Source organism: Moschus berezovskii, chromosome 20 (assembly GCF_049115385.1).
Source record: "Moschus berezovskii isolate FMDL1 chromosome 20, NW_MosBer_1.0, whole genome shotgun sequence".
Taxonomy (NCBI): domain Eukaryota; kingdom Metazoa; phylum Chordata; class Mammalia; order Artiodactyla; family Moschidae; genus Moschus; species Moschus berezovskii.
Window position 1 is genome coordinate 38,315,334 of NC_142479.1, and position 26,497 is coordinate 38,341,830.

The following is a 26,497-nucleotide window of genomic DNA, read 5'->3' on the forward strand; positions in this document are numbered from 1 at the left end:
TCCACTGATTTGCTCTTCATCTTCTTTTTTAATTTATTACTTACTTGGCTGCACCAGGTCTTAGTTGTCTATGTAGAATCTTCCGTCATGGTTTGGGCATGTGGGATCTTTAGTTGTGGTGTGTGGGTTCCAGTTCCCTGACCAGGGATTGAACCCAGGCCCTCTGCATTGCGAGCAGAGTCTTAGCTGCTGGGCCACCAGGGAAGTCCCCCGGTCTGCTCTTCTTTTTAATTTCTTCTCCTCAGCCCTGCTACTTCTCATAGAGAGAAAAAAAAAAAAAGAGTTTCAATGGGAAACTATGCATTATGTAAACTCTAGAGGTCATCCCTCTGAGTTTTCTGATCCTAGTTCTCTGTAAAGTGTAGAGATAATTGATAGCAAGACAGAAATGATTCTTATCTAGAGCTATGGCAATTCAGTCCTATCCTGTAAAGGCTGGCTTTCTTCCCACCCACCCTCTTGGTGGAAAAATCAGTTTGGCTCACACCTGCACATTTATTTCAATACTCTTGATCTATAAATGTGTCTGTTCTTTGGATTTTCTTTTATTTTTTTAAAATTTTTTTAAACCTACTCTAACATCTACCTGGTTGCCTCCTTGATTAATTAGTAGGATAAAAAACTTTAACAGGTGCTCATTTTTATATCTGCATGAGATTCATGATTTTGTCTTTCTTTTTTTGTAATTTTATTTATTTTTGGCTGTGCTGAGTCTTCATTGCTGGGTGGGCTTTTCTCTAGTTGCTATGAACAGGGGCTATTCTGTAGTTGCAGTGTGAAGACTTCTCATTGCGGTGGCTTCTCTTGTTGCAGAGCACGGGCCCTAGGGTGCTTGGGCTTCAGTAGTTTTAGCTTTCAGGGTTCTAGAACACAAGCTCAGTAGTTGTGGTGCACAGGCTTAGTTGCTCCAAGGCATGTGGGATCTTCCTGGACCAGGGATAAAACCTGTGTCTCCTGCATTGGCAGGCAGATTCTTTACACTGAGTCACCAGGGAATCCCATGATTTTATCTTTCATTGAAAATTATCTTTTGGGACATTCCTGGTGTGGTCCAGTGGTTAACAATCTGTTTTCCAATGGAGGGGATGTGGGTTTGATCCTTGGTCAGGGAACTGAGATCCCAAGTGCCGCTAAGCAACGAAGTCCATGTGCCAAAGTTTCTGAAGCCCATGGGCTCTGGAGCCCACATGCTACAACTAGAGAGCCCTATGCTGCATGATGCAACTAAGATCCCACTGGCTGGGTCTGACACCCGAGGCAGCCTAATTAATTCTGTAAAGAGACCTCCAAGACCAGATTAAAGGAGTGCAGGCCTCGCACACACCCTGATCCTTATCAGCAAACCCACCCTAGCACCACTGCTGTAAAACTCTTCACCAAAACTTCCCTGGTTGGGACACACAGGTTTTCAGGCCACCAGCTTTCTGTGTCCCCCTTTGCCTGGCAAAGCAATAAAGCCATTCTTTTCTGCTTCATGCAGGAATCTGTCCAAGATTCAGTTCAGCACTGGTGCACAGAGGCTGAGTTTGGGCACCAAATTCATGTTTAACTGGGACGGAGTTCCACTTTGAGATGACGAGAAAGGTCTGGAGAGGGATGCTGGTGATGGTTACACAACAGTGTAAATGTACTTAATGTCACTGAACTCTACACTTAAAAATGTTAAATTTTATATTACATATATTTTATCGAAAAAGAAAGAAAAAAGAGTGGCTCATTTGAATACTATCTTGGGTGGGTTCCTGTGAGTAAAGTTGAAATTGGACAAGATATCACAGCTTCTCAGAGACTGATCTTCTGTGTATGTGTGATTTTTAAAAATAAACCTTCCTCCTTCCACCAAATCCCCTCAGTTCTCAACCAAACAGCAAACAACTGTGACCCACCATTTAGAAGTTTCCATGGAACAGAATGGAGATTAAAAAAAAAAAAAAAGGAGCTGGCAGTGTGTGTGGGGGGGAAACTGGCCTGATGGCGTGATACTAGTTCTGAAAGGATTGTCTGGGTAAGCAAATGACCTTGAAACCATCTCTGAACTGGCTTAGACACGTACAAGAAGGTTTGGTAGGATTCAGGAGATGTTGGAGAAGTATTAGTTTCCTGTTGGTGGCTGTGCCAAATTACCACAAATGCAGGGGCTTAAGACAGCACAGATCTAATCTCCTACAGTTCTGGACGTCAGGTGTCCCAAATAGGTTGGCAGGCCTGGCTCCTTCTGCAGGCTTTCAGGGACAGTTCATCTGTGTATCCTTGCCTTTTCTCACTCCCAGGGCCTGCCAACTTTCCTCGGCTCATGACCCCTCTTGCATCACTCCAGCCTCTTGCTTCCAGGGTCACAGCTCATACCCTGACTCCGACCTTCCTGCCTCCCTCTTGGGAAGAACCTTTCCATCCAAGACCTGCCACCCTGTTTCAGGATGTCAGCGTCCTGGTTCAGTGGAGTCACTTGAGCTGCATTGGGAAGTGTGAAGTGAAAGTCGCTCAGTCATGTCCAACTCTTTGTGACCCCCTAGACTATACAGTCCATGGAATTCTCCAGGCCAGAATACTGGAGGGGGTAGCCTTTCCCTTCTCCAGGGGATCTTCCCAACACAGGGATTGAACCCAGGTCTCCCGCATTGCAGGTGGATTCTTTTCCAGCTGAGCCACAAGGGACAAGGGAAGCCACAAGGTAAGTGTTGGGAAGGACCTCACTCAAATCTGAGTTTGCCAAGTTGAGTGCTTTTCCCACATAGGTTGCCCAACTGTGCCCTGTGTTCAAGATGGTGAACTCCATTAAGTTTCGGGTCCTCCCTTCAGTGGCCACTCCTTCCAAGGTGCCAGCTGCCACCACAAGGGTTGCTTCCACACCGAGAGCTTCCACACATTGGTTCTGATTCTGTTTTGATGCCACACAATCAAGTGGATATTGGCAATTTGATCTCTGGTGCCTCTGCTTTTTCTAAAACCAGCTTGAACATCTGGAAGTTCACGGTTCATATATTGCCGAAGCCTGGCTTGGAGAATTTTGAGCATGACTTTACTAGCCTGTGAGATGAGTGCAATTGTGCGGTAGTTTGAGCATTCTTTGGCATTGCCTTTCTTTGGGATTGGAATGAAGACTGACCTTTTCCAGTCCTGTGGCCACTGCTGAGTTTTCCAAATTTGCTGGCATGTTGAGTGCAGCACTTTCACAGCATCATCTTTCAGGATTTGAAATAGCTCAACTGGAATTCCATCACCTCCACTAGCTTTGTTCATAGTGATGCTTTCTAAGGCCCACTTGACTTCACATTCCAGGATGTCTGGCTCTAGGTCAGTGATCACGCCATCATGATTATCTTGGTCGTGAAGATCTTTTTTGTACAGTTCATCTGTGTATTCTTGCCACCTCTTCTTAATATCTTCTGCTTCTATTAGGTCCATACCATTTCTGTCCTTTATCAAGCCCATCTTTGCATGAAATGTTCCCTTGGTATCTCTAATTTTCTTGAAGAGATCTCTTGTTTTTCCTATTCTGCTGTTTTCCTCTATTTCATCATGGAGAAAACAAGAAAGTTCCAGAAAAACATCTGCTTCATTGACTATGCCAAAGCCTTTGACTGTGTGGATTACAATAAACTGTGGAAAATTCTGAAAGAGATGGGAATACCAGACCACCTGACCTGCCTCTTGAGAAAGCTGTATGCAGGTCAGGAAGCAACAGTTAGAACTGGACATGGAACAACAGACTGGTTCCAAATAGGAAAAGGAGTACGTCAAGGTTGTATATTGTCACCCTGCTTATTTAACTTATATGCAGAGTACATCATGAGGAACACTGGGCTGGAAGAAGCACAAGCTGGAGTCAAGATTCCTGGGAGAAATATCAATAACCTCAGATATGCAGATGACACCACCCTTATGGCAGAAAGTGAAGAGGAACTAAAAAGCCTTTTGATGAAAGTGAAAGAGGAGAGTGAAAAAGTTGGCTTGAAGCTCAACATTCAGAAAACAAAGATCATGGCATCTGGTCCCATCACTTCATGGGAAATAGATGGGGAAACAGTGGAAACAGTGTCAGACTTTATTTTTTGGGGCTCCAAAATCACTGCGGATGCTGATTGCAACCATGAAATTAAACGACGCTTACTCCTTGGAAGGAAAGTTATGACCAACCTAGATAGCATATTAAAAAGCAGAGACATTACTTTGCCAACAAAGGTCCGTCTAGTCAAGGCTATGGTTTTTCCTGTGGTCATGTATGGATGTGAGAGTTGGACTGTGAAGAAAGCTGAGCGCCGAAGAATTGATGCTTTTGAACTGTGGTGCTGGAGAAGACTCTTGAGAGTCCCTTGGACTGCAAGGAGATCCAACCAGTCCATTCTAAAGGAGATCAATCCTGGGTGTTCATTGGAAGGGCTGATGCTAAAGCTGAAACTGCAATACTTTGGCCATCTCATGCGACGAGTTGACTCACTGGAAAAGACTCTGATGCTAGGAGGGATTGGGGGCGGCAAGAGAAGGGGACGACAGAGAATGAGATGGCTGGATGGCATCACCGACTCGATGGACATGAGTTTGAGGGAACTCCGGGAGTTGGTGATGGACAGGGAGGTCTGGCGTGCTGTGATTCATGGGGTCGCAAAGAGTTGGACACGACTGAGCGACTGAACTGAACTGAATCAAGTGGAAACTTCTTCCCTGTGTCAGCAGTTTTGCAATCAGAAGTCAGAAACCATAGCCTCTGGGTATGTTATTTCTGTCCACAAGACTCCATACACCCCTGTCTTCAGCTGTTGCTCATGGCAGGAATTAGTGAACACTGGTGAAGGGGCACAAAGAATAAGACCTTCATGTTATAGGTGGCTGAGCCACCTTAGGGAGAAGAAACAACACAGCAGAAGCTGTGTGTTACCTGGCAGGATGTTAACCAGGACACTGAATGCTAGGAGGACGGAATGGATTAGACTCCCTTCTGAGTCTCCTCTAGTCTGACGGTTACCGGTTTTGTGACTTTAAGCAGTGAATGTCTTATTTGCCCAGCCTTATCTCCAAGGTCTTGTCCATTCTGACCAAAATAAGAACTGTTGCTTTTTTCCCCCTTTTTTTCAGTTTAAGGTAGTTTGGTACTTTTAACCATAGGCTGATGGAAAGTTGTCCAGCCTGATCTCTGCTCAGAATCCTGAGGAGAGGAAAGTTCCACAGATGACCACCAGAGGGCGCCTTGATCCCTGCAGGGACTTCTGCAGGAAGCACTTCAGATGTGCTAGAAGGCCAAACAGACCACCCCAACTTCCTGTCCTTCTCCTGCGGTTGGAAGACAGAGGTGGGGCTAGGGAAAGTGTGGGTGGCAAGGAAGTGGACAGGTCCAAACGACCTGATGGGGGCTCTCAACTTTGCTCTCAGACTCCCTCTGCCAACACAGTCACTCCCTACCAGACACACAACCATCTGCTGCAGCCCAAACACTCTCGGTTGGTCTCTCCATATTCTCTCCCCTTGGTGAGCTCCTACACATCCTTCAAGGCCCAATTCAAATGCCCTCTCAAACCTCTCATTTTGCTCCCCCATGGCACTAGTATTTATTGGTTTCAATGGTAATTACTTATGTGCCCTTCTGCCCTGAAGAACATGGGTTCCCCAAGGGAGACTTGCTCATCTCAGAGCAGAGTCCTGGCACAAAGCAAAGGGTATTGAACCTCGTCAGCATTATATTGTTTCCAGCTTCCTTCTGTACCTTGAGAGGCTTTCCTGAGGGCAGGCACTGGGTTTAATGCTTCTCTCTGGCCCTCAAACCACCAGCATGCGAGCTGGCAAAGTAGGCCCTCAAGGTTGCTAGAATGAAGTTGCCTCCTTTGGATACGTAACTCACTTATTTTCCCTGTAGATGACTTGGCTTCTTTTTTCAGTCAACACGTATCCATTAGGCATTTTCGGTTGTGCCCAGGTCTGTGCTGAGGTCTAGGGTTGAGGAGGGTGGTTGAGGAGGGTATTTGAGGAGGTATCCTGTCCCAGCTGCAGAGAGCAGACAATAATGGAAGACAGATTCATGGCACAATCTCTGAAGCACCTTCTTGTTTATCAAACTCTTCTATTTTACAAACAAGGAAACTGAGGCCCAGGGAGGCTAAGGGTTCATGTAGGAAGTTGTTGGCAGGTGGAGTCCAGCATTTGGACCTCCTGATGCCCCTGCTTGGATGTGCTGTGCCAAGTGCATTGTGGGAAGCAGTGGGTTGAGCAAGTTCACTGCATCTCAGCTGAACATGGCCATCCCAAAGGCTTAGCAAAATCATTTATGGCATGAGTCAATGAGACACAAACCAAGGAGTCACCAAAGAGTAGCAGAAGATAAGTTCTACCCACCAAAGCATTTATTCACTTCTCGAAAGATCATTTACCATTTGCTCTTAGAGAAGTTTTTGAGCAGCTAAGGTTTGGATCAACCTTAATAAGAAAGAACCTGCTGCTGCTGCTGCTAAGTCGCTTCAGTTGTGTCCGACTCCTAGTGACCCCATGGAATGCAGCCTACCAGGCTCCTCTGTCATGGGATTCTCCAGGCAAAAGTACTGAAGTGGCCTGCCATTGCCTTCTTTGAAGAAAGAACGTAGACTTTTGCAAATGGACAGACCTGGGTTGAAGGTCTTTCCTGGGCTGTGCAGAGCTGATTCCTGATGTAACCACACAGAACCTCGATATTCTTACATGTAAAATGGAGACAATAATCTTCCAAATAAGTGAAGATAAAGTGAGATAAGAATACCGATTTTGGGTCTTGATTCTCAGAAGGGGGATACTCCTTCAATTCAGTTCAGTTCAGTTGCTCATTCATGTCCAACTCTTTGTGACCCCATGGACTGCAGCATGCTAGGCCTCCCTGTCCATCACCAACTCCCGGAGTTTACTCAAACTCATGTTCATCAAGTCGGTGATGTCATTCAGCCATCTCATCCTCTGTCATCCCCTTCTCCTCCCACCTTCAATCTTTCCCAGCATCAAGGTCTTTTCCAATGAGTCAGTTCTTTGCATCAGGTGGCCAAAGTATTGGCCACCTACTTTGGGATACTCCATAGTGGGATTTATCACTTCTGTGGTGAACTGACAATTGTGTGCATCCGCTCCCAGTGCCAAGTCCAGTGACTCCTGTCAGTTACTTCAAATTGGCCTGGGTGAGGATATTTATGTCATGGAAATAAGCAAACACTACAAATTTCAGGAATCTTTTTGTCTCCCGAGAGCCTGTTGTTAAACGTTTACCAGACATCCCAGGGTATTGTCATTATGGTTGAAAGTAATCAGAACTTTTTCACCCCAGGCAGACACAATGCATACCAGTTTGGCTATTTTTACTGATGTGACCATTCAGTCAGAACAGTCAATTCCACAGAATGGTTGGCTGGCTTCCCCACCCACAGCCCTCATTTCGGAGGCAGTGGTGTTGTGGGGAGGACGGTTCAGTCCAGTGGTCAGTTGGACCCACTTCTTGATGCAGTGTGTCACACACCCTCAGAAACAGGAGCAAAAGCTGGGTCAGAGTGCCAGGGCCCCCCAGGGGCTTATGAGAGCTGTCTTCCTTGGGGAACAGCCTTTATATTAATACACGTGAACTGGTTTCTTACCCACATCTGTCTCTGAATCTGGGGGGTTGTCAGGTTCCCTTAGGTTTTCTGGAGTTCCAGGGTGCTCAGGGAAGGCTCATCTGTGGGGAACCCCCCCTACCCTGGGGCCCGACCTCTCCACCACAGAATGGTCCACTGGTGGACCTTGTAGGAACACAGGAGCATCAAGAAGAATCTGGCTCCTAGAAGAGGAATTGGTTGCCTAGTGATGGTGTCTGAGCCTCTCCCTGGTGGGCTGAGCGTAAAGGGGAAGTGTGGTCAGGCTGGCACTCACAACTCAGGCTGGGTGGAAGGCCTGTGGGCAAGGGACTGCCTCTCCCCAGCTGTGCTGAGCCACAGCCTTCAGAGCACTGATGGCCCCTCAGCCGCTCACATCTGGACCTCCTGCAACTCAGGTAAGCACCTGGGCCCTGTCAAGGCAGGTGACCGCCAGGGCTGGGCCGGGGGATTGTAGCCTGGGGCCTGGGGCCCACTGGGTGGGGCTGGAGAAAAACTGGCCTTGAAGAAACCACCCGCTAGTGGCTGGCTGGATGACCTCAAGGTCATCTCCAGCTCCTGGGGCCTCCTCGTGGGTATGGCGGGGTCATGAAGAGGCCTGCTTCTTAGGCTGGAATGATGTAATGCCTGGGAGTGAGACGTGTGTACTGTGAGGAGGTTGTAGTCATTCTCTGGATTCTGATGGTGAGTTTGGGTACCTGACCTGCGCGAGGACTCTCAGTGGGTCTGTGCTGGAGGGAGGGTGGGGATTGAGGCACTAACTCTGTGAACTTGGGGCTCCCCCTGAAGCCCTGGGATGAGCATCAACAGTCCTGGTGTCTTTGTCACTGTGTCTCTAGCATTCAGGGACTTCTCTTTTAGAGGCCTCAGGGTCAAGACCTCAATTGAGCCATCTACTCTCACCCTCTGGAAAAAATTACTGTGGTAGGGGCCTGGGTTTAGCTTTGTCCTTTTCACTTCCACCTTCTCGTGCATCAGTTGTCCTTCATGTCACTCCCTTTCCTGGTCTCTTTGCATCTGTGGACCTCTGAGGAAGCATCAGAAGTGGGGATTGTTGAGCCTGCAGAAGACAAGGGCTGGGAGCTTCTTTTGAATAATTTTTTTTTTTAGTATCTCTTTCTCTTTCTGAAAATTAGAAAACTGTGAAGCAATAGGGGAAACAATGACCCTTGATCCCACCACCTCACAACAATCTCGGTAAAGAGGGTGCTGCTGTCTTGCCTTCCAGTCATTTTTTCTTAGGCGTAGCTGTTTTGGAAAGTTACCTATGTTTTATTTTGATGTAAGTACATTCTAGACATAGAAATACAGATGTCACTGCTATCTTCAGGGCACCAGCATCCCTGATCTCTTCCATCTACTCAACATGAGGCTGGCATTCCTGCCAGAGAGCCCCTGGGTGACAGGTTCAAGTTTCCCTCACATTCTCAGAGCCAAACAAAGAGGGGAACGTAAGCAACAGCAAGGGGCTTCCCTGGTGGCTAAGATGATAAAGAATCTGCCTGCAATGCAGGTGACGTGGGTTTGATCCCTGGGTCAGAAAGATCCCCTGGAGGGGGGAATGGCAGCCCACTCCAGTATTCTTACCTGGAGAATTCCATGGACAGAGGAGCTTGGCGGGCTACAGTCCATGGGGTCCCGAAGAGTCAGACGTGACTGAGTGACTAACACTTACTTACAAGCAAAGGCAAGTAGAAACTTGGTTGGGCCCAAGGAACGACTCCTGGGTTGTAGAAATCCTGGGATAAACTCACTAAGAATCCTGAATGACCTGCAGCTCTGGAGAGCTCTGCTAACCCATCACCCTGAACATCTCGAAGATACTAGAAAATTGACCTGTTTGAGAGCAAGGAGCAGAAGCTCTTGTAGAGCATGATGCCTAAACTTTTGAAAATGTGTTTGCTTTATGCCTCACAGCAAGGCTGGGTGGGAGGGAAAGAAAGAAGGATCCTACTCTCATGCACTGAACAATCTAAATTCACTTTTCTTTGCTTTCTCCCAGCCATTCTCCCGTCACATCTTCAAGTAATGTTACAAGATGTGCCTATAGCCTAGATATAAGTCAGTATTCTGTTCATTTTATGTGGTTTCTCAGTAGTTCATGGTGCTTTCTTCCTAATGATTCCTTAATTACTGCATCCTCTCCTATCAAGTCTCCAGCCTTCTTGCCTGGAAAATGCCATGGCCAAAGAAGCCTAGAGGGCCCCAGTCCATGGGGTCACGATGGGCCGGACACGACCGACTAACACACACATCCTATCAAGTGGCACTTGTGTAATTTTCTTCCCCAAGAGACCCCCATTCGACTGCTGGGAAGCTCCCTATTCATATCTACGAAGGTGCACATGGTTGTCCTCTTAGGGTTTTACTTTGTTCAGATTATTTCTCAGGCTATATTTCGAGAAATGATATTATAGAATTAAAGGGTGTGATCGTTTTTTTAATGTACTATTTTCTTTCCAAAATTTTATTTAAAATTAATGTGTACTATCACTGGCCCTGTGGGAAGGTCTGTTTCACCACAGCTTTGCCATGATAGAATTTTATGGTTATCTTTCATTTTTGCTAGCAAGTAGATGTAGTTCCTAACTATGGCCACAGGGGCAATAAAGTGTGATGGGTGAGTGTGTATGAACAGAGTCAAGCCCTGTAATGAAATAAATCAGACAAGATTAATCTGAGAGCTGGTAGGCTAAGCTGTAACACTGAGGGGAGCATGTGTGAAAAAGGATATGTTTGGCTTGATTTCTCCTCTTTAGCTCTCTAGAATTTCTATTTAACCTTTCACAGAAGTGGAAGGACAGAGAGGCAGAAGAGAAACAACTCCTTTTAATACTCTGCTCCCACCCTTCCCCAGGCATGCTTGAGTTTTACTTTTTAAATTTATTTTGGCCGCACCATTACAGCATATGGGATCTTAGTTCCCTGACCAGGGATAGAGCACGGAGTCTTAACCTCTGAACCTCCAGGGAAATGCCACACTTGGATTTTAGGTGGCCATCAACTATCCAGACAGCCATTTCTGGTTCTGACAACATCAGGGCAGGGTCCGGTGGAAACTTGGACTCACTAAGCCTGAGCAGTGACCGTCTGGAAACTAGAGATGAATTCGGGCAAGCGCAGCTCATGCTGGCTGGCAGGTGTTGCCTCAGTATTATCTGGAGTCTCCCAGACACTTGAGATCCAGACGGAGAACAGCTCAGACCCTCATTCCATGCCCTGCAAAGTGCAAAACTGTCCCTCAGATTTCTGTGGGTTCTGCAGGAGGCCAGGCCTGCTCTGAGCCCCTGTGGGTGAGCCTCTGTACCATACTGCACCAACCCAAGGGTGAAACAGTGTTAAAATTTGGGCTGGAGTAAATTAAAAAGGGGTGGGAAGCTGAAATTAGTTTTATTAATACGTTTTACTTACCCCACTATATCCAAAATACTATCATTTCAACATGTGACCGAGATAAACATTTATTAATGAGATCCGTTATGTTCTTTCTGCACCAAGTCTTTGAAATCCAGCGTGTATTTCAAACTTGCAGCACATACTCAACTAGCCATCTAGCCAGTGCTCAGTGGAAGAGCCTCACGGGGCCAGTGGCTGCTGTCTTGGACAGGGCAGGCCTCTGGTAGAGGGATTTGTGTCCACAAAGGCAGAAAGTAAGGAAGTGGACTCATATTCACATCTCCCCAGCTTCCTGCTAAGCTATTTGCAAGTCCACCTCTTCCCACAAAGCCTTTTTCTGACTCTAACTTTCTGAAACTCTAATTCACCCCACCAACACACGCATTCCACCCACACCTCTTGGAACTCATGGCTATTTCAGATCGCTTATTTTTCATGAGAAAAACTCAAGTTTTTCAATACACAGGGCATGACCATTAATACACTTTGAAATAAATTGAGAGGCTGACACTCAGGACTTCTTCTCACGAAACAGGCTAGAATAGATGAGAAACTGTCAGTTGGAGTGCCCCCATGTCCTGAAGACACTTTGTGAAACGTTTTCTTTATGTGAATATATGTGTAGCTATCACACTGTAAATTGTACATCTTATTCTGAGGAATTTGGTTAAAGAAAAAAAAAAAAGCAAATTCTTGAATAAAGCCACAGTCTCTAGAATTCCTGGTGATGGATAGTGAATGTGTTTTCTGCCACTGACTCCCCGGAAACACCTTTTGGGGAAGTGAGAGTCAGGGCTGGGCTGGTAGTTGCTTTTCGTGGCTGTCCCACCCTGACCCTACTCAGAACTGAGTGCCTTAGGCTACGGAGGATGGAGCAGCCACAAGAGAGAAGCTGCCATTCCACCCTCCACACCTGGCTTCTGCTTCCCAGCCAGCTACTTGAAGCCCAAGACCAAAGGCAGGGGGAGAGCAGGGAGCCTGCCCAAGCTCTCGTGTCCAGGTGAGGTGCTTTAGAACTAGAATGCCAGCACTTGAATTTCAGACCCTGGATCCAAACTGCCTACTGCATCATTAGAGGGGAAGCCTGCCCCGGACAAGGAAAGAGGGGAGGAGGCGGGGCCGTCAGCCATTCACTCATTCACAGATGCGTATGGCACTCCCACTGCATCCCAGGTGACATTCTGGGCACTAGAAAGAGTGGTAGAGGGAGCAGCAAGATTCTTGCTCTCTAAGAGCTTACAGCCAGTGCGGGAGATGATGAACAGCAAATAAACCATCAGACAGCTGTCACAGTAAGTGTAGGCAGGCTCTGTTGAAGGAAAAAAAAAATGCATTTTGAATATTGATCATAGCACGTTGTGGAGTGGGAGGCAGGACTGTCTGCCTCTCACTCTGCTGCCCCCAGCACCTCGCCTGTCGACTCTTCCCAACTTAGAACAGGAGCTTTCCGGCCAGCTTCCTGTCCTCTCATCCCAGTCTGGTTCTGCTGAACAGCACAGCCCTCCCTCCATCCTTGTTCCCTTTTAAAAGCTGATTCTTCCATCTGAGCCCCTGAAGGTAGCTTTTGCTCTCTTTTCTCTGCCTGCATTTCATTTTGTCCTTTTTCCTGACACTTTCACAGTTTATAAACACACTGACTCCCTGTATTTTAAGCAATCTTTCCTCGATCTCACTTTCCCCCTTCTTGAAATTCAGGCTTCCCTTGCCTTCTGGGCTTTCATCAAGCTGACTAGTGTTCTCTCTAAGCTGTTATCAGAGGAGTGACTGAGATGCAAAGTCTGTCTGAGGACAGGGTGATTGAGAAGAAGCGGGTCGATAGAGTGCAGGACACTGAGCTCTGGGGCGAGGAGCATCTGTGAAGCTGGGAGGGGAGGACAAGCAGGGAGGACGATGGGCAGGCGGCAGGACTTCCCAGGTCTCCTTAGCCCTGCAGGAACTTCACTCCGATGCCATGTTTGGTTATGACTATCCTCTAAGGACTTTGGATAAGATTCTAGGATGCCCCTGCTCCTGCCAACTCCCTGGGGAAGGAATCCTGAGGCTCCATGAAGTCATTCACACCCTAGTAAGAATCAGTTCCTCTTCCTCAGTGTCTGGTACTGAGAGTATAAATGCCAGTGTCAGGCAAATGGGTATAAATGGAGGGGAAGTAAGGAGAGGAGGTAGCCTAGAACTTTGCTCTGAAGAGAGTGACTTGTTGACGATGGGAGTTCCATCAGCCATGTGACAAGCAAACAGGAGAGGTCTTTGGGTTCAAGGGGTTTGTTTTAGTGCCTTCAGTCTACTTTGCTGCTTCTAATGCCTGTGAATGTTGCAAGGAACAAGCCTCCAGCCTCCTCACCTCTGCAGATGGGGGCTCTACAGGCTGGCTGGATGCAGTGTTCCTCCCCAAGGCCTGAGAACCCCCTGGAGCACGTGTTAACAATGCTGAGTCCCACACCAGAGTTACAAATCAGAATTGGGAGTAGAGTCGGGACACAGACTGTGGTATCTATCTGCATTTTAGTACATTTCCCAAAGCTCTGGCTTGGTGGTCACAAGTAAGAGCCCTGGGCTTAGCTTCTGATTTATTCCACTTATGGCCTTGGGCAAGTTCATTGAGCTCGTCTAAACTTCTATTCTCTTTTCTCTAAAATGGGGTTATAATTATGACCTGCCATACAGTGAGATTGAACACATGGTTCAGTTCAGTCAGTTCAGTTCAGTCGCTCAGTCGTGTCCGACTCTCCGCGACCCCATGAATCACAGCACGCCAGGCCTCCCTGTCCATCACCAACTCCCGGAGTACACTCAAACTCATGTCCACAGAGTCGGTGATGCCATCCAGCCATCTCATTCTCCGTCGTCCCCTTCTCCTCCCGCCCCCAACCTTTCCCAGCATCAGAGTCTTTTCCAGTGAGTCAACTCGTCGCATGAGGTGGCCAAAGTATTGCAGTTTCAGCTTTAGCATCAGTCCCTCCAATGAACATCCAGGATTGATCTCCTTTAGAATGGACTGGTTGGATCTCCTTGCAGTATAAGGGACTCTCAAGAGTCTTCTCCAACACCACAGTTCAAAAGCATCGATTCTTCGGCGATCAGCCTTCTTCACAGTCCAACTCTCACAATCATACATGAACACATGGTAAGGTAGCATATAATGTATGTTACTTTTCTAATGACTTTTCTAATGTGCATTTTCATATTGAGGTTCTTATTATTTGGAACAAGTCACAACTCAAGGCGGAGGTCTTGCCAATATTGGAATTTCTTGACCGAGGGTTCTGCTTTCAGTTCTGTTATGAAAACAAGTATTTATCAGCTTGGTGTAAATCTGACAGAGTAAAAAGAGCATGAACTTTGGCATCAGACCAGGCTGTGCTGCAATCTTAGACTAGTCAGCTACTGGCCATGCTGCCTTTAACAAATTGCCTAAACCCTCCAAGTTCTCTCTTTTTATCTGTAGAATGGGGGTAATAATAACACCTCCCAACACCAGGTTATAAGGATTAAGTGATAACATGTATGTCACTGGTTCTCAACATTGGCCTCCCACTAGAATCATCTGGAGAACTTTACTAAAACAAAGCCCCAATGGCCAGGCCCCAGGTTGGGAATTTCCACTCTTCCTCACGTTCTTGCCCTGGGGTCTGACACACCAAGGTCCTCAATAGCTAATGACTAAAGGCAGCTCCCTTGATCTTCTGACTCTTCTTTCTTCCATTTGTGGTGTCCACCAAATGCTCCCTTGGTTGACAGGAACTGAGGTCAGGCCCTGCCCTCCTCCCAGCAGCGAGGACCCCTAACCTGTATCTGTAGACCCAGGACCTCACCCTCCCTGGGCCCAGGACCTGCTGACCTATGACTCAGCTTTGAATCAGCTTTGGGGCTGAATCCTTCCCTCCTCTGGTCCATACTGCACTATGAGCCCCTACTTTGGCTCACAGGGCCCTCTCTTATCTCTGAGTCCAAGTCCAGCCTTGAGAAACTTACAATGACCTCAGACTCTTTAAAACAAAAATGTCCCCTCCCATGTGGCAGTCCCCTCCCAGAAATAGAGACCCACGTCTGTTCCCAGCCTCATGGTGGGTCCTCACTGTTTGTTCCCTAGGCCAGCAACATCGAGCACTCTGTGGCGGTCTTCTGGTCAGAGATGGCAGGATCATTGCTGACTTTTTCCCCTTTCATTCTGGAGACATCAATAGAAGGCAAAAAAAAAAAAAATTTTTTTTTAATTTTATAATGTATAAACTCATGAGACCACTTTCACTAGAATCTCATCTTCCTGCAGTATGAGCATGAGGTGCTTTTTGTGGTGGTCTAACCCACCCCAAGATGTCCACATCCCAACCCCTGGAACCTGTGGTTATGTCAGATTACAAGGCAAGGAGGAACTGTGGTCACAAGTGGAACTGAGGTTGGGAATCAGCTGACTTGGAGACACAGTGATGAACCTGGATTATCCGGGTGAGCACAATGTAACCACAGTGTGGTGTGTGCATGCGTGCTTAGTCATGTCCACCTCTTTGTGACCCCTCAGACTGTAGCGCGCAGGCTCCCCTGTCCGTGGGATTTTCCAGGCAAGAATACTGGAGCGAGTTGCCATTTCCTCCTCCAGGGGATCTTCCCGACCCTGGGATCAAACCCATGTCTCCCGGATTGGCAGGCAGGTTCTTTACAGCTGTGCCACTAGGGAAGCCCATTGTAATCACAAGAGTCCTTATAAGTGGGAGAGGAAGGCACAAGAGGAGGTGAGACGTGACTGGGGAAGGACTGTCAGGGAGATGCAAGGAGATGGAGGAGGGGGCTGTGAGCCAAGGAACACAGGCAACCTCCAGAAGCTGAAAGGAGCAAGGAAGTGGCTTCTCCAGTGGGGCCTTCAGAAGGGGCCAACCCTGTCCAATGGCAACATGCTAGCTGTTGTGTTATCCAGCAATTCGGCTGGATAACACTTCTGTGTTGTTTTTAGACATGGCACCCATGGTGATTTGTTGGAGCGGCCACAGCGAACAGATGCAATTTGTTTCTAATGACGCTACTGCCTGGGTTCCTGCCTTGTTCCAACAGGGAGAGGCCTCCCCCAGTGACATTTCAGTCCAACCACCAAACGTTTATTACTTTTGATTACTAAGTGGACTCATTTCAGTTTTAAAAATTTAGTCACGCTCATTTAAAAACTTCCGTCTCATCTTTGACTCAAAGCTCCCCGCTTTGCCCAGTGAAGGGAGTGGAGAGCGGAGTGAGGGGTGAAGGCTGCCTCAGCTCCCTAAGCACCCTTCCCTGCCCTTACCCCCCTGGTATGGGATTGAGGAGGAAAGACAGGGACAGACAGTTTTCCACAGGAAGTCTCCCCTCGCTGGGTCACTGCTGCTGATCGAGTCTGTGGTGTTGGGTGGAGACTCACCCCTGGCCCTTGAGCCCCTTGGGGTCCCTTGAGAGATTCGGCTACACCTTTGGGCTGGCTGCCAGCCTCCTTTCATGTAAACACCTCTTTGCCTGACGTTTCAGTAGCTCTCAGGAAGCCTGCGCCCCACGACTTTATCTACTCCAGGCCTGACAACACAAGTGGGATTCAGTTTCCATACTTTCCAGAGCCTGAACTGGACTGTACAGCTGTGATACACTGCCCATCTCTTCCCAGGGCTCCTGTTCCCTCTATTGGTGGGGGCACCCACTGGGATGTGGTTATTAATAGCCCCCTCCCTCAGCTGCATGCTCCCAAAAAGACCTGCTCATCCTGGTTCTGTTGAAAAGGCACCTGTCGGCAGTTCATGGGGGAAGAGCTATTTCTCTGATCTTAGGTTATGGGGGAACTTGGGACTTTCATTCTCAAGCCCTGATCATGCATTCTGGGGAATGCCTTGGGCCCCCACAGCACCATATGACTACCACAACGATGTTCCTTTTGAAGTAAAGTGGGCTATCCTGACCTCCATCTGGCCTCTCCTTGATGAGTTAGAGGCATCCTGACACTGGAAGGCCCTGAGACACAGAGAGGAAGTGTTCCGCCCTCCCTTCCTACCTGGGTGACCTGGGGGAGGTCACTACACCTCTGTCTCAGACCCTGTCTAGAAAAGGGTGTGGTAGTGAGGGTGAAATAAGGTGAGTGATGAGAAAGCTCTTGGCGCACTAAACACGCTCAAAACATCTGATGGGAGATCAAAGCCATTCGATTTGTGTGAACAGGACTGCAGAATATTTACCACTTTGCATAGTTCTGAAAAGTGACCCATAGTCTCACTTTCTGACATCATCCTATTTCCTCTTTCTTTCCCAAGAATCTGATGAGAATAAAATTACTTTGAACTTGAAATGTGAACAAAGGGAAGCTACGCTAAATGGTTGATTGACTCTTATCGGTGTTATATAAGTAAACACAAAAGTTAAAAAAGATTTTAAAAAGCAAAGAATTCGGAGGGTTTACAGAGAACAGTCATAGCTGCCAGGCCTCTTGCTTCCCTCCCCACACCCAGTCATGCTCTTCAGATGCAACAGCTTTTAACTCTGTCTGGGGTGTGTTTTTATAGCTTTAAAGAGTATGTTTATGTTTCTTCTTGGAGAAATCTGTCAGGAGTAAAAGAAAAAGTCAAAGAGATAGAAAATATGAGGGGAAAATCAGACTAAGAACTAGGAGACATTTAAGTAAGAGAAAAGAGACTGAGTGGCCATCAACAGATAGATGGATGAAGAAAATGCGGAGGTATACATATATATTCACATACACATATATACAATGGAATATTACTCGACCATAAAGAATGAAATATTCCCACTTATGGCAACATAGATGGACTTAGAGAAGAACACACTAAGTGAAATAAGTCAGACATAGAAAGACAAACACTGTATGACATCACTTAAATGTGGAATTTTTAAAAATAATACAAATGAACTTATTTACAAAACAGAAACAAACTCACAGAACTAGAAAACAAACTTATAACTACCAAAGGGGAAGGAGGAGAGGGATAAACTAGGAGTATCAGATTAACAGATACACGCTACTATATATAAAGTATTTACTGTATATATATATAAAGGATTTACTGTATAGCACAGAGAACTATATTCAATATCTTGTAATAACCTATAACAGAAACGAACCTTTTCTCATGCAGACTAATTCAGTTTGCTTTGCATCTTTCTCCCTCTGATCATGCCTCACTCAAAGAGATCCATCAAGGTATTTTTCTAACCTCCACCTTAAAAAACAAGTGAAAATGTTAGTTGCTTAGTTGTATCTGACTCTTTGCAACCCCATGGTCTATAGACTGCCAGGCTCCTCTATCTATGGAATTCTCCAGGAAAGAATACTGGAGTGGGTTGCCAGTCCCTTCTCCAGAGGATCATCCCAACCCAGGAATTGAACCCAGGTCTACATTATAGGCAGATTCTTTACATCTAAGCCACCAGGGAAGCACTCCCCCACACCCCAAAAAAAGCTCTCAAAATTCTATCTGCCCTGTTAAGAATTTAGTCTAGTTGTCCCTTTGATACAACTGCTGTAAGTTATTGCTTTAAGTGGCATTTCCCCTTCCTGCTGCATGTTTGACAGTGTAAAGAAAAGCAGTGATTATGTCTACAGTTTCTAGAGTAACTGATAAGTGCATGTCTTATCTCTAATTTTCGTAAATTCCCTGTAAGGTAGTAGACAGCATCACTTGCATATTGCAGGTGAGGACACTGAGGCTTGGAGAAAGTTAATCACTTGCCTGAGGTCTCCCAGCTGCAAATCAGCAGGGTTTGATTGTGAGCAAACGCCTGCCTGGTCCCTAAGCAGATGTAGCTGCACAACATGGTAGATAACTGCCTCCACCCCTCAAGAAGCCCTTCACCCATGTCTTATCCTCTCCCTCCGTTCTTCTCAGGATCCCAAGGCCATGGAATGGTGGAAGGACTATTTCTGGATCATCTTGGCTGTGGCCATCATCTTTATCTCTGTGAGCCTGGGCACCATCCTGTTCTGTGTCTGTAGGTGTCTGTTTAGACAAGGTAATGACCCTCTCCCTTGGGCAGGTGGAGGGAGGGGAGGGAAGAGGTGGTTGTCAGGGCATTGGGGCTTCTTTAGGGCAAAAAAGATTAGTTCTGGGCTTGCATGGGCTGAACACTGGATTTAGCATCATGCACTCTGGGTCTGAGTCCTAGCTATACTACTAATTGGTGTCTCTGGGCCTCAATCTCCCCCTCTGCACAGAGAAGGGAGGGAGGTTACTTAATCTCCAAGAACTCTTCCTGCCCTCAGGGTTTGGGTAAAAGCAGAATCAGTTTCAAGGCATGCTGTTCTCCAGTGCTCTCTCTCTCCAATGTGGTTGCTGATCACAGCACCTTACCTCTGGAACTTGAGAGTACAAGTGCATGGAATGTCAAAAACTGTCTTGATTCCAAATGCATTGAGTTGTATACATGAAATACGTACAGCGTTTTGTATGGCAATCATTCTCCACAAAGTAATTTTTAAAAATGTCTTAGAATATCTCTGGCTGTCTAATGGTTAAGACTCCACGCTTCCTGTTATAGGAATGTGAACAGAGACCGCGTGGAGTTCAGAGAACCAGAGATGATAGCCCAGCAACAAGGACGGGGCGGGGGCCAGGAAGGCACCCGAAGGTAGCGGTGTCCGTCTGCAGAGGCAGCAGCCCAGCAGGCACCCCAGGGCGTTGTCCTGAAGTCCTCCAGCCGGGAGGTGCAGGATCTTGTGTGCGGGACCACCCCACAGTCCTGAGCTGTATCTGGATTATCCCCCCGCCCAAGGGGAGAATGTCGATGAGGTTTGCAAATTAGTCCTGAGAACGAGTGTCTCACAGCTCAAACCTTGGGACCCATGTTTTCAGCACAGGTTGTCATAGTGAATGGAAAGATCTCCTGTCTTGGCGAAGGAGCATGTCCCCATGTTGGCAAAACTATAAAGAATAAATGGATTTTGAATGAAAAAAAAAAAAAAAAGAAAGACTCCACGCTTCCAAAGCATGGAGCATGGGTTCGATTCCTGGTCAGGGAACTAAGATACCACATGACATGCAAAATGCCAAAAAAAAAAAAAAAACTGACTGCTTTTGAGCTATCTAAAAACAAAGCCCTAATTTGAGTTTTCCATCTCTCATCTTACCCCATAGTGTACCTTCACATTCTGAAGTGTGGAATAAAAAAAAAATCTTCAGGCATGAAAAATGGACTCATTTCATGGTTGACCACTGTGACTGCATATTCTAAGATCATACTCTGAATTTGGGGGTATTATATGTGCCTTGGATAGAGGTTCTTAGCACACTTGGACATAAATAAGCAGCTTCCTGGAGGATTAATATAAATTTAGACTATCTACAAGTGAGTTTCTACTTTAATAGTCATCTCCAAAAACATGAAATTCTGGTGCAATAGTGAGTTTTCTTAAGATCCTACCCCTTACCTAATGACCTAGGCCTGGAGCACACCTGGGGATGGTAAAAGCTCTGAGAAGTATGGCCGTCTTGCCCTGGGGCACCTAGGGGGCATCCCTCCATGATCAGGGCCCTGTCCTCCTGATGCATCTGGACATGGCCTCAGGAGCCTGCTGAACCAGTGCTGGAAGGTCAAGGGATGCTCAGAAATGAAAGCTCCTCTCATTCTTTTCAATCTCTCTTTAGAGATAAGAAAAACAAGGTTCAAAGAGAGGCAAATCCTTGGTTCTGGTCTCCTGGGACTTGGTGGCAGAGTTGGAGCCAGAACTCAGGTACACTGGGCTCCCCATTCAAAGTCCTTTCCCCTCCACCCCCGATGGTAATTAGGTTTTTTAAATACAGAAAGTGTATTCTAGCCACTATAGTCCTCTATCCACTTGCCTTTTTTAAATATTTCATTTTTTAAATTTTTATCTGTTTTAATTTTGGTTGCACAGGCTCTTGGGTGCAGTGCACAAGCTTTTGCTAGCTGTGGTGTGCCAGTTTAGTTGCCTTGAAGCATGTGAGATCTTAGTTCCCTGACCAGGGATCAAACCATGTCCCCTGAATTGGAAGGCAGATTTTTAACCACTGGACCGCCAGGGAAGTCCCAAAACATTTTGCTTTTAGATATGGACAAAATATGACCCTGAACAAAAACTTTACTTATTCTCTTTTATCTTGACCCACTCCTATTAACAAGTAGGTTATCATTAATAATAACTTACATGTCCAGCATATCACAGTTTACAAACTGCTGTTCCCATTCTTCATCTCATTTCCTCCCATTAATGCTTTTGGCTATTCACTCAACTAGTATTTCTAAGTGACAACTATATGCTACGCAGACACAGTACCAGGCAATGAGGAAGCAGCCACAGCCCACACTGGATTAGTCCCAGACTCTGAGGTCAGACAGTCTGGATGACATTCTGACTCTATCACTTATGAGCTCTGTGCCCCTAAGTCTGTTTTCTCTGGATGATTCTTCTTCTGATTATCCTGAACCTGCCCATTCTCTGATCTCTTCTAAACTCTAAAGATCACAATTTTGGACAATTCTTCCTAAATGAATATGCTTATTTTTTTCCTTAGGCAAGAAATGGGAAATTTCCAAGTCCTTGAAACAAAAGCAGAGAGATGAAGAAACGATGTATGAGTAAGTGGGGGGAATCCTGCTTTTTAATTTTGAGAACCGCCTGTCCATTTCCATTCTTGTGCCTAAGCTACTGAGCTGGTATGTGCATGCTCAGTCACTTAGTCGTGTCCAACTCTTTGCGACCCTGTGGACTGTAGCCCCCCAGGCTCCATTGCCCATGGGATTTTTCCAGGCAAGAATACTGGAGTGGGTTGCCATTCCCTTCTCCAGGGGATCTTTCTGACCCAGGGATCCAACCCACATCTCCTGCTTGGCTGGCAGATTCTTTACCACTGAGTCACCTGGGAAGCCCCTGAAACTTCTTACCAAAGTATAATATAAATACAGAAAAATACATATGGTAAGAGTACAACTCAATGAATTTCCACAAACCAAACAGACCCAGTAGCTGGCACCCAGACTAAGAAACAAAATTGCCAGCACCTCAATCCCACAGATGCCCTTTCAGCCTTTAAACCCTAAGGATAATCACTGTCTGAAATAGTATAGGCTCATTTTTCCTTGTCTTTATACTTCATATACATGGAATTATACAGCATGTGTTATTCAGTGTTTAACCTCGTCTGCTCAGCATTTTTTTGTGCAATTCATTGTGTGTAGTTGTAGACTGTTCATTCTTATTACCATAGAGTGTTCCACTGTGGAACTGAACCGTGATGAATTTATCCATTCTGCTACTTATGGGCATTTGGGTAGCATCCAGTTTGCCACTGTTATGAATAGTGCTGTTACAAACATTCTAGTAACATATCTTTTGATCAGCAGGATATATACCAATGTTGCCGTCATATGGTGGGTGTATGTTTAGCATTAGGAGTACACCTGTTTTTTTGTTTGTTTGTTTGGCTATGCTGGGTCTTCATTGCTTCAAAGGCTTTTCCCTAGTTATGGTGAGCGGGGGCTACTCTTCATTGAGGTGTGAGGGCTTCTCGTTGCTGTGGCTTCTCTTGTTGCAGAGCACAGGATCTAGAGCTTTAATAGCTGCAGCATATGGGTTCCATAGTTGTGGTTCCCCAGGCTCCAGAGCACAGACTCAATAGTTGCGGCGCACAGGCTTAGTTGCTCCACAGTATGTTGACTTCCCGGATCAGGGGTCGAACCCATGTCTCCTGCATTGGCAGGTGGATTCTTTATCACTGAGCCACCTGGGAAGCCCAGGTTTTGCACATCCATTTTGCACATCAAAATACACCTGGTGCTTACCTCCCCCTCCTGATCCAGCTCAGGTAAACACAGGAAGATGAGCTCTGTGGTCTAAGTTAGAGTACTTCTGCTCCACACCCTCAAATCCAAATGGTCCTTGGACTAAAGAAATGGTTTCTTTAGTGTGTCAGTTACAAATGGGATGCAAGACCTAGAAAAGAAAGGAGATGCTTTCAGTCTTTAGGGACCAAGATTTGAATGTTCAACTCTGCCCATTTCCCTTGACACTTTCTCTTAAATCAGCAGGTATGATCAAAACCAAACACTGACTCCCATTCTTTCTCTCTTCCAGGAATGTTACGGAACAATTCTCAGTTCAATTACCTCCTTTGCCACCCAGGGATATTCTATCCCCAGAAGTTGCCTGTGAGTATATTTTGCTGATAACAGTCTCATTCAGGGTAGAATAATAAATTTGTCTTGGCATCTTAGTTAGCTTGTGCTCAGTCTCTCAGTCATGTCCAACTCTTTGCAACCCCACAGACTGTAGCCCACTAGACTCCTCCGTCCATGGGATTCTCCAGGCAAGAATACCGGAGTGGATTGCCATTTCCTCCTCCAGGGGATCTTCCTGACCCAGGGATCGAACCCACCTCCCCTGTGCCTCCTGCATTAGCAGGCAGATTCTTTACCACTGAGCCACTTGGGAAGCAGTCAGCTTGGGTTGCCCATAAAACAGTAACACAGAAAATGTGGCTTAAATGACAGTAAATTTCTCATAGTTCTGGAGGCTAAAAGCCCAAGATCAAGGTGCCAGGCCAATCTGGTTTCTGGTGAGAATACTTCTAGTTTGCAGATGACTGTGTGCAAACAAGGAGGGGAGACAGCTCTCTGGTGTCTCTTAGAAGGGTGGGTAAACAACGGTGAACAAGGGCCCTGCCCTTCTGACCTTGTTTAACTTTAATTACTTATTTGGAGACCCCATCTCTGAATATAACTGCACTGGTGGTTAGAGTTTCACCATATGGATTTTGTAGGGACACAAGCTTTCAGTCTATTATACTGGAACTTGCAGATGACAGCAGCCTGTTTCAAGAAGATGAATTAAGTTTAAGATGGGGCGAGTACAAACTAAGTACCAATGCTTCCAATATTCAATGTGTAAATTCATATTCAAATTCCAGCTTGCAGCATGGGTATAAAGGAACACTGGGCTTCTCACACTTTGTATAGAAAATCTCTGCTTGGTTCCCTTGACTGGAATATTCTTCTTTAAGCTCTACATACAGCTGACTTTACCTTCAGGTCTCAGCTCAAATGTTACCACCTCAGAGAATTCACTCCTGACCATCCTACATAAAGAAATCCTTCTAATTCTCCTTTTGAAGCTTATGACAATTATCCTAAGTGAGCTTATTTAATTATTCTTCATTTGTCCATTATCTGTCTCCTCCATTATAATACAATGCTAGAAAATAGGCGCCTTTCTTGTCTTGTTCACCGTTGTTTACCCACCATTAAGAACCGTGCCTAGAGGGACTTCCCTGGAGGTTCATGGGTAAGACTCCACGCTCCCAGTGCAGGGGGCCTGGGTTTGATCCCTGGTCGGGGAACTAGGTGCCCCACAGGCCACACAACTAAAGAGTTTGCATGCCACAACTAAGACCCTGGACTTATAAATATATACAAATATTTAAAAAAAAATAGTGTCTGGAGCTTAGTAGATAATGGATGAAAATATTTTAATTGAATAGATAAATAGTAATATAGCTAGCATTTATTGAGCAGGCACTGTGTGTCAGGTCCCACGCTAGGCACTTTATAGGTACTGTCTCATTTAATCCTCTCAACAAGGTACATTATTATGTCCCTCTGACAGAGGAAGACACTGAAGCACAGAGAAGTGAGTGACTCATGGTCACACAGCTAGTGACTGCTGAATCCTGAAGATGAGTTTGGATCTGACTGCAAAACTGAAATGGTGGTTGTTATTCCAGTTCTCTTAGGAAAAGATGTGATTGTGGGGAGGCAGTTCCAGGCCCCATCAAGGGGGAGCTGAGATTTTCCTCCCACTTTAGTCCATGTGCTATTTGCCCATCTTCTGCTAATTCTACCTTTTGAAGACACCACTGCCCCCTTTCTTCTTAGCAGAGGGGTAATGGACGTGAGCAATTATAGATAGTTCTGGAATGCAGTGTCCAGTCATTGTGAGGGATGTGCCTGAAAGGAGATATTGTTTGTATCGCTTCCTTATGAGAATTAGAACCTGGAGGCACAGCACTACTCATTTCACTACTAGCTCTGGTCAGTTTCTTGTCTGAACTTCTGTCTTGTGCTTCCCACTGCAGTGCAGTCAGGCAAAGCGACAAGGGAGTCAAGATGTCTGACTGATGTTTGCCACTTATTGGGGTGAGCCTGAGACTGAGTCATAGCTGGACCTCAGTTTCCTCTGTGAAATGGGGATCTGGTCCACCAAGACGTGGGAGGATCACTGAAACCCATGAAAATCATGCAGAGCCACTTGGTCAAAAATACATAAACATAGGCTAGCTTTGCATCTGATACCTTTTTGTGTATTCTAGCCCCACAGGAAACCCCAAGTCGGCCCACACCAGCTGCATACTCTTCGGTACATAAAATTAGAAATAAGAAGACAATCACCGTCCCAAGCTATATTGAGCCTGAGGAAGACTATGATGATGTTGATGTCCCTGCCAATACAGAAAACCATCATCTTGAAACAAACGTTTCTTCCTTTTGGCAAGCTGAAAACGGTTCACGGAACTTATTTTAAAAACAATCAAGAATGGCTGAAGTTCAATAAGTGACCAGGTCCGAAAGCCAGTGGTAACATTATGGAGCTCTATAAGATAAACACTTTCTGAATCAGATGGAGAAGCATCAGTGATCAGATAACTGCAGCCAGAGGAAAGCTGCCTGTGCTCAGCTCTGAGAATGGAGAGGAGTCAGGCCTTGGGCTTCTGCTGAGCGAGGTTCCATGTGGAGGCCCACTGGACCCTGCAAAGCTCTCCCCACTTCCCTCCGCCCCGAGAAACCACTCAGTTCCTGGCATTCTTCCCCTGTTTGTGTGTTTCTAAGTGATCTTAAATCTTGGTGTTTGATTGTACGAGCCTCCCAGGCTCCCAACCCCTGCACAGCCCCCACCTGCTCCACCCATCTCACACATTGAGGGGGCTGTGAGTGGTAGTCACAGCTAAGTGCTCTTGCACGCAAGTCACACATCACGCCTTGTGCATTCCTCAAGGGTGGGGGTGTGCTTCTTGTTCTTGTGAACCCTCCCCACCTACACAAGCCCCAGGGCCTCTCTATGACATCGGCCAAACTAACCACAGAGATCCAAGTTATCAGCCAGAGATTTTTCACTTCTTCCTGGCTGCACCATAACAATCAACAAAGAACAGAAGTCACCTTCTGGACCACAGGACAGACATTACCCATAGGGGTGTCAATTTTGCAATATGTGTACTGGAGGAAAGAAGGTTTCCCCAGGAAAAATCATAGGGAACAGGAAACAAAGGAGCAAGAGAGTGGCAGATTCAAGATGAGAGTTTAGGGATCTTTAATAACCTCCTCCGATATTTTCATTCCTGCTTCCCCCCCTTGTGTAGCATTCAAGACAAACAGCATCATATCCTCCCTGCCAGATTCCTGTCCCTGAGTGACTGGGAGGCAGAAATTCCCGTTCAATATGCTACATCTAATGATACACCCGGGGAGTGGGCTGCTGTCCAGTTATATGAGTGTCCTAGAGGGGTCGCCAAGGCCCGAGTCAGCTTTATAGGCGCCTCGATTCCTTTGTAGGCTCATCT

At 46.3% G+C, this 26,497-nt stretch overlaps 1 protein-coding gene and 1 long non-coding RNA gene across 3 annotated transcripts in view; one reads left to right on the top strand and one right to left on the bottom strand.

Moving 5' to 3' along the window:
- Positions 1-7,806: 7,806 nt before the first annotated feature.
- Positions 7,807-26,429, top strand: SCIMP (SLP adaptor and CSK interacting membrane protein). 2 transcript variants are annotated; one of them, XM_055404393.2, is made up of 5 exons: positions 7,807-7,972; positions 18,818-18,941; positions 21,461-21,524; positions 23,020-23,093; positions 25,250-26,429. In XM_055404393.2, the coding sequence occupies exons 1-5, from the start codon at positions 7,931-7,933 to the stop codon at positions 25,459-25,461; spliced, it is 516 nt and encodes a 171-aa protein (XP_055260368.2). In that variant the 5' UTR covers positions 7,807-7,930; the 3' UTR covers positions 25,462-26,429. The 2 variants fall into 2 exon arrangements, with proteins under 2 accessions (XP_055260368.2, XP_055260375.2); XM_055404400.2 differs by lacking the exon at positions 7,807-7,972 and adding an exon at positions 11,831-11,970.
- Positions 10,014-26,497, bottom strand: part of LOC129542212 (uncharacterized) — a 33,212-nt gene continuing 16,728 nt past the window's right edge. The window contains exons 3-6 of the long non-coding RNA XR_008683021.2: positions 22,728-22,878; positions 18,054-18,151; positions 15,047-15,138; positions 10,014-12,279 (exon numbers count right to left, since the gene is read on the bottom strand). This is a non-coding gene — a long non-coding RNA (uncharacterized LOC129542212). The remainder of the gene's footprint in view (positions 12,280-15,046; positions 15,139-18,053; positions 18,152-22,727; positions 22,879-26,497) is intronic.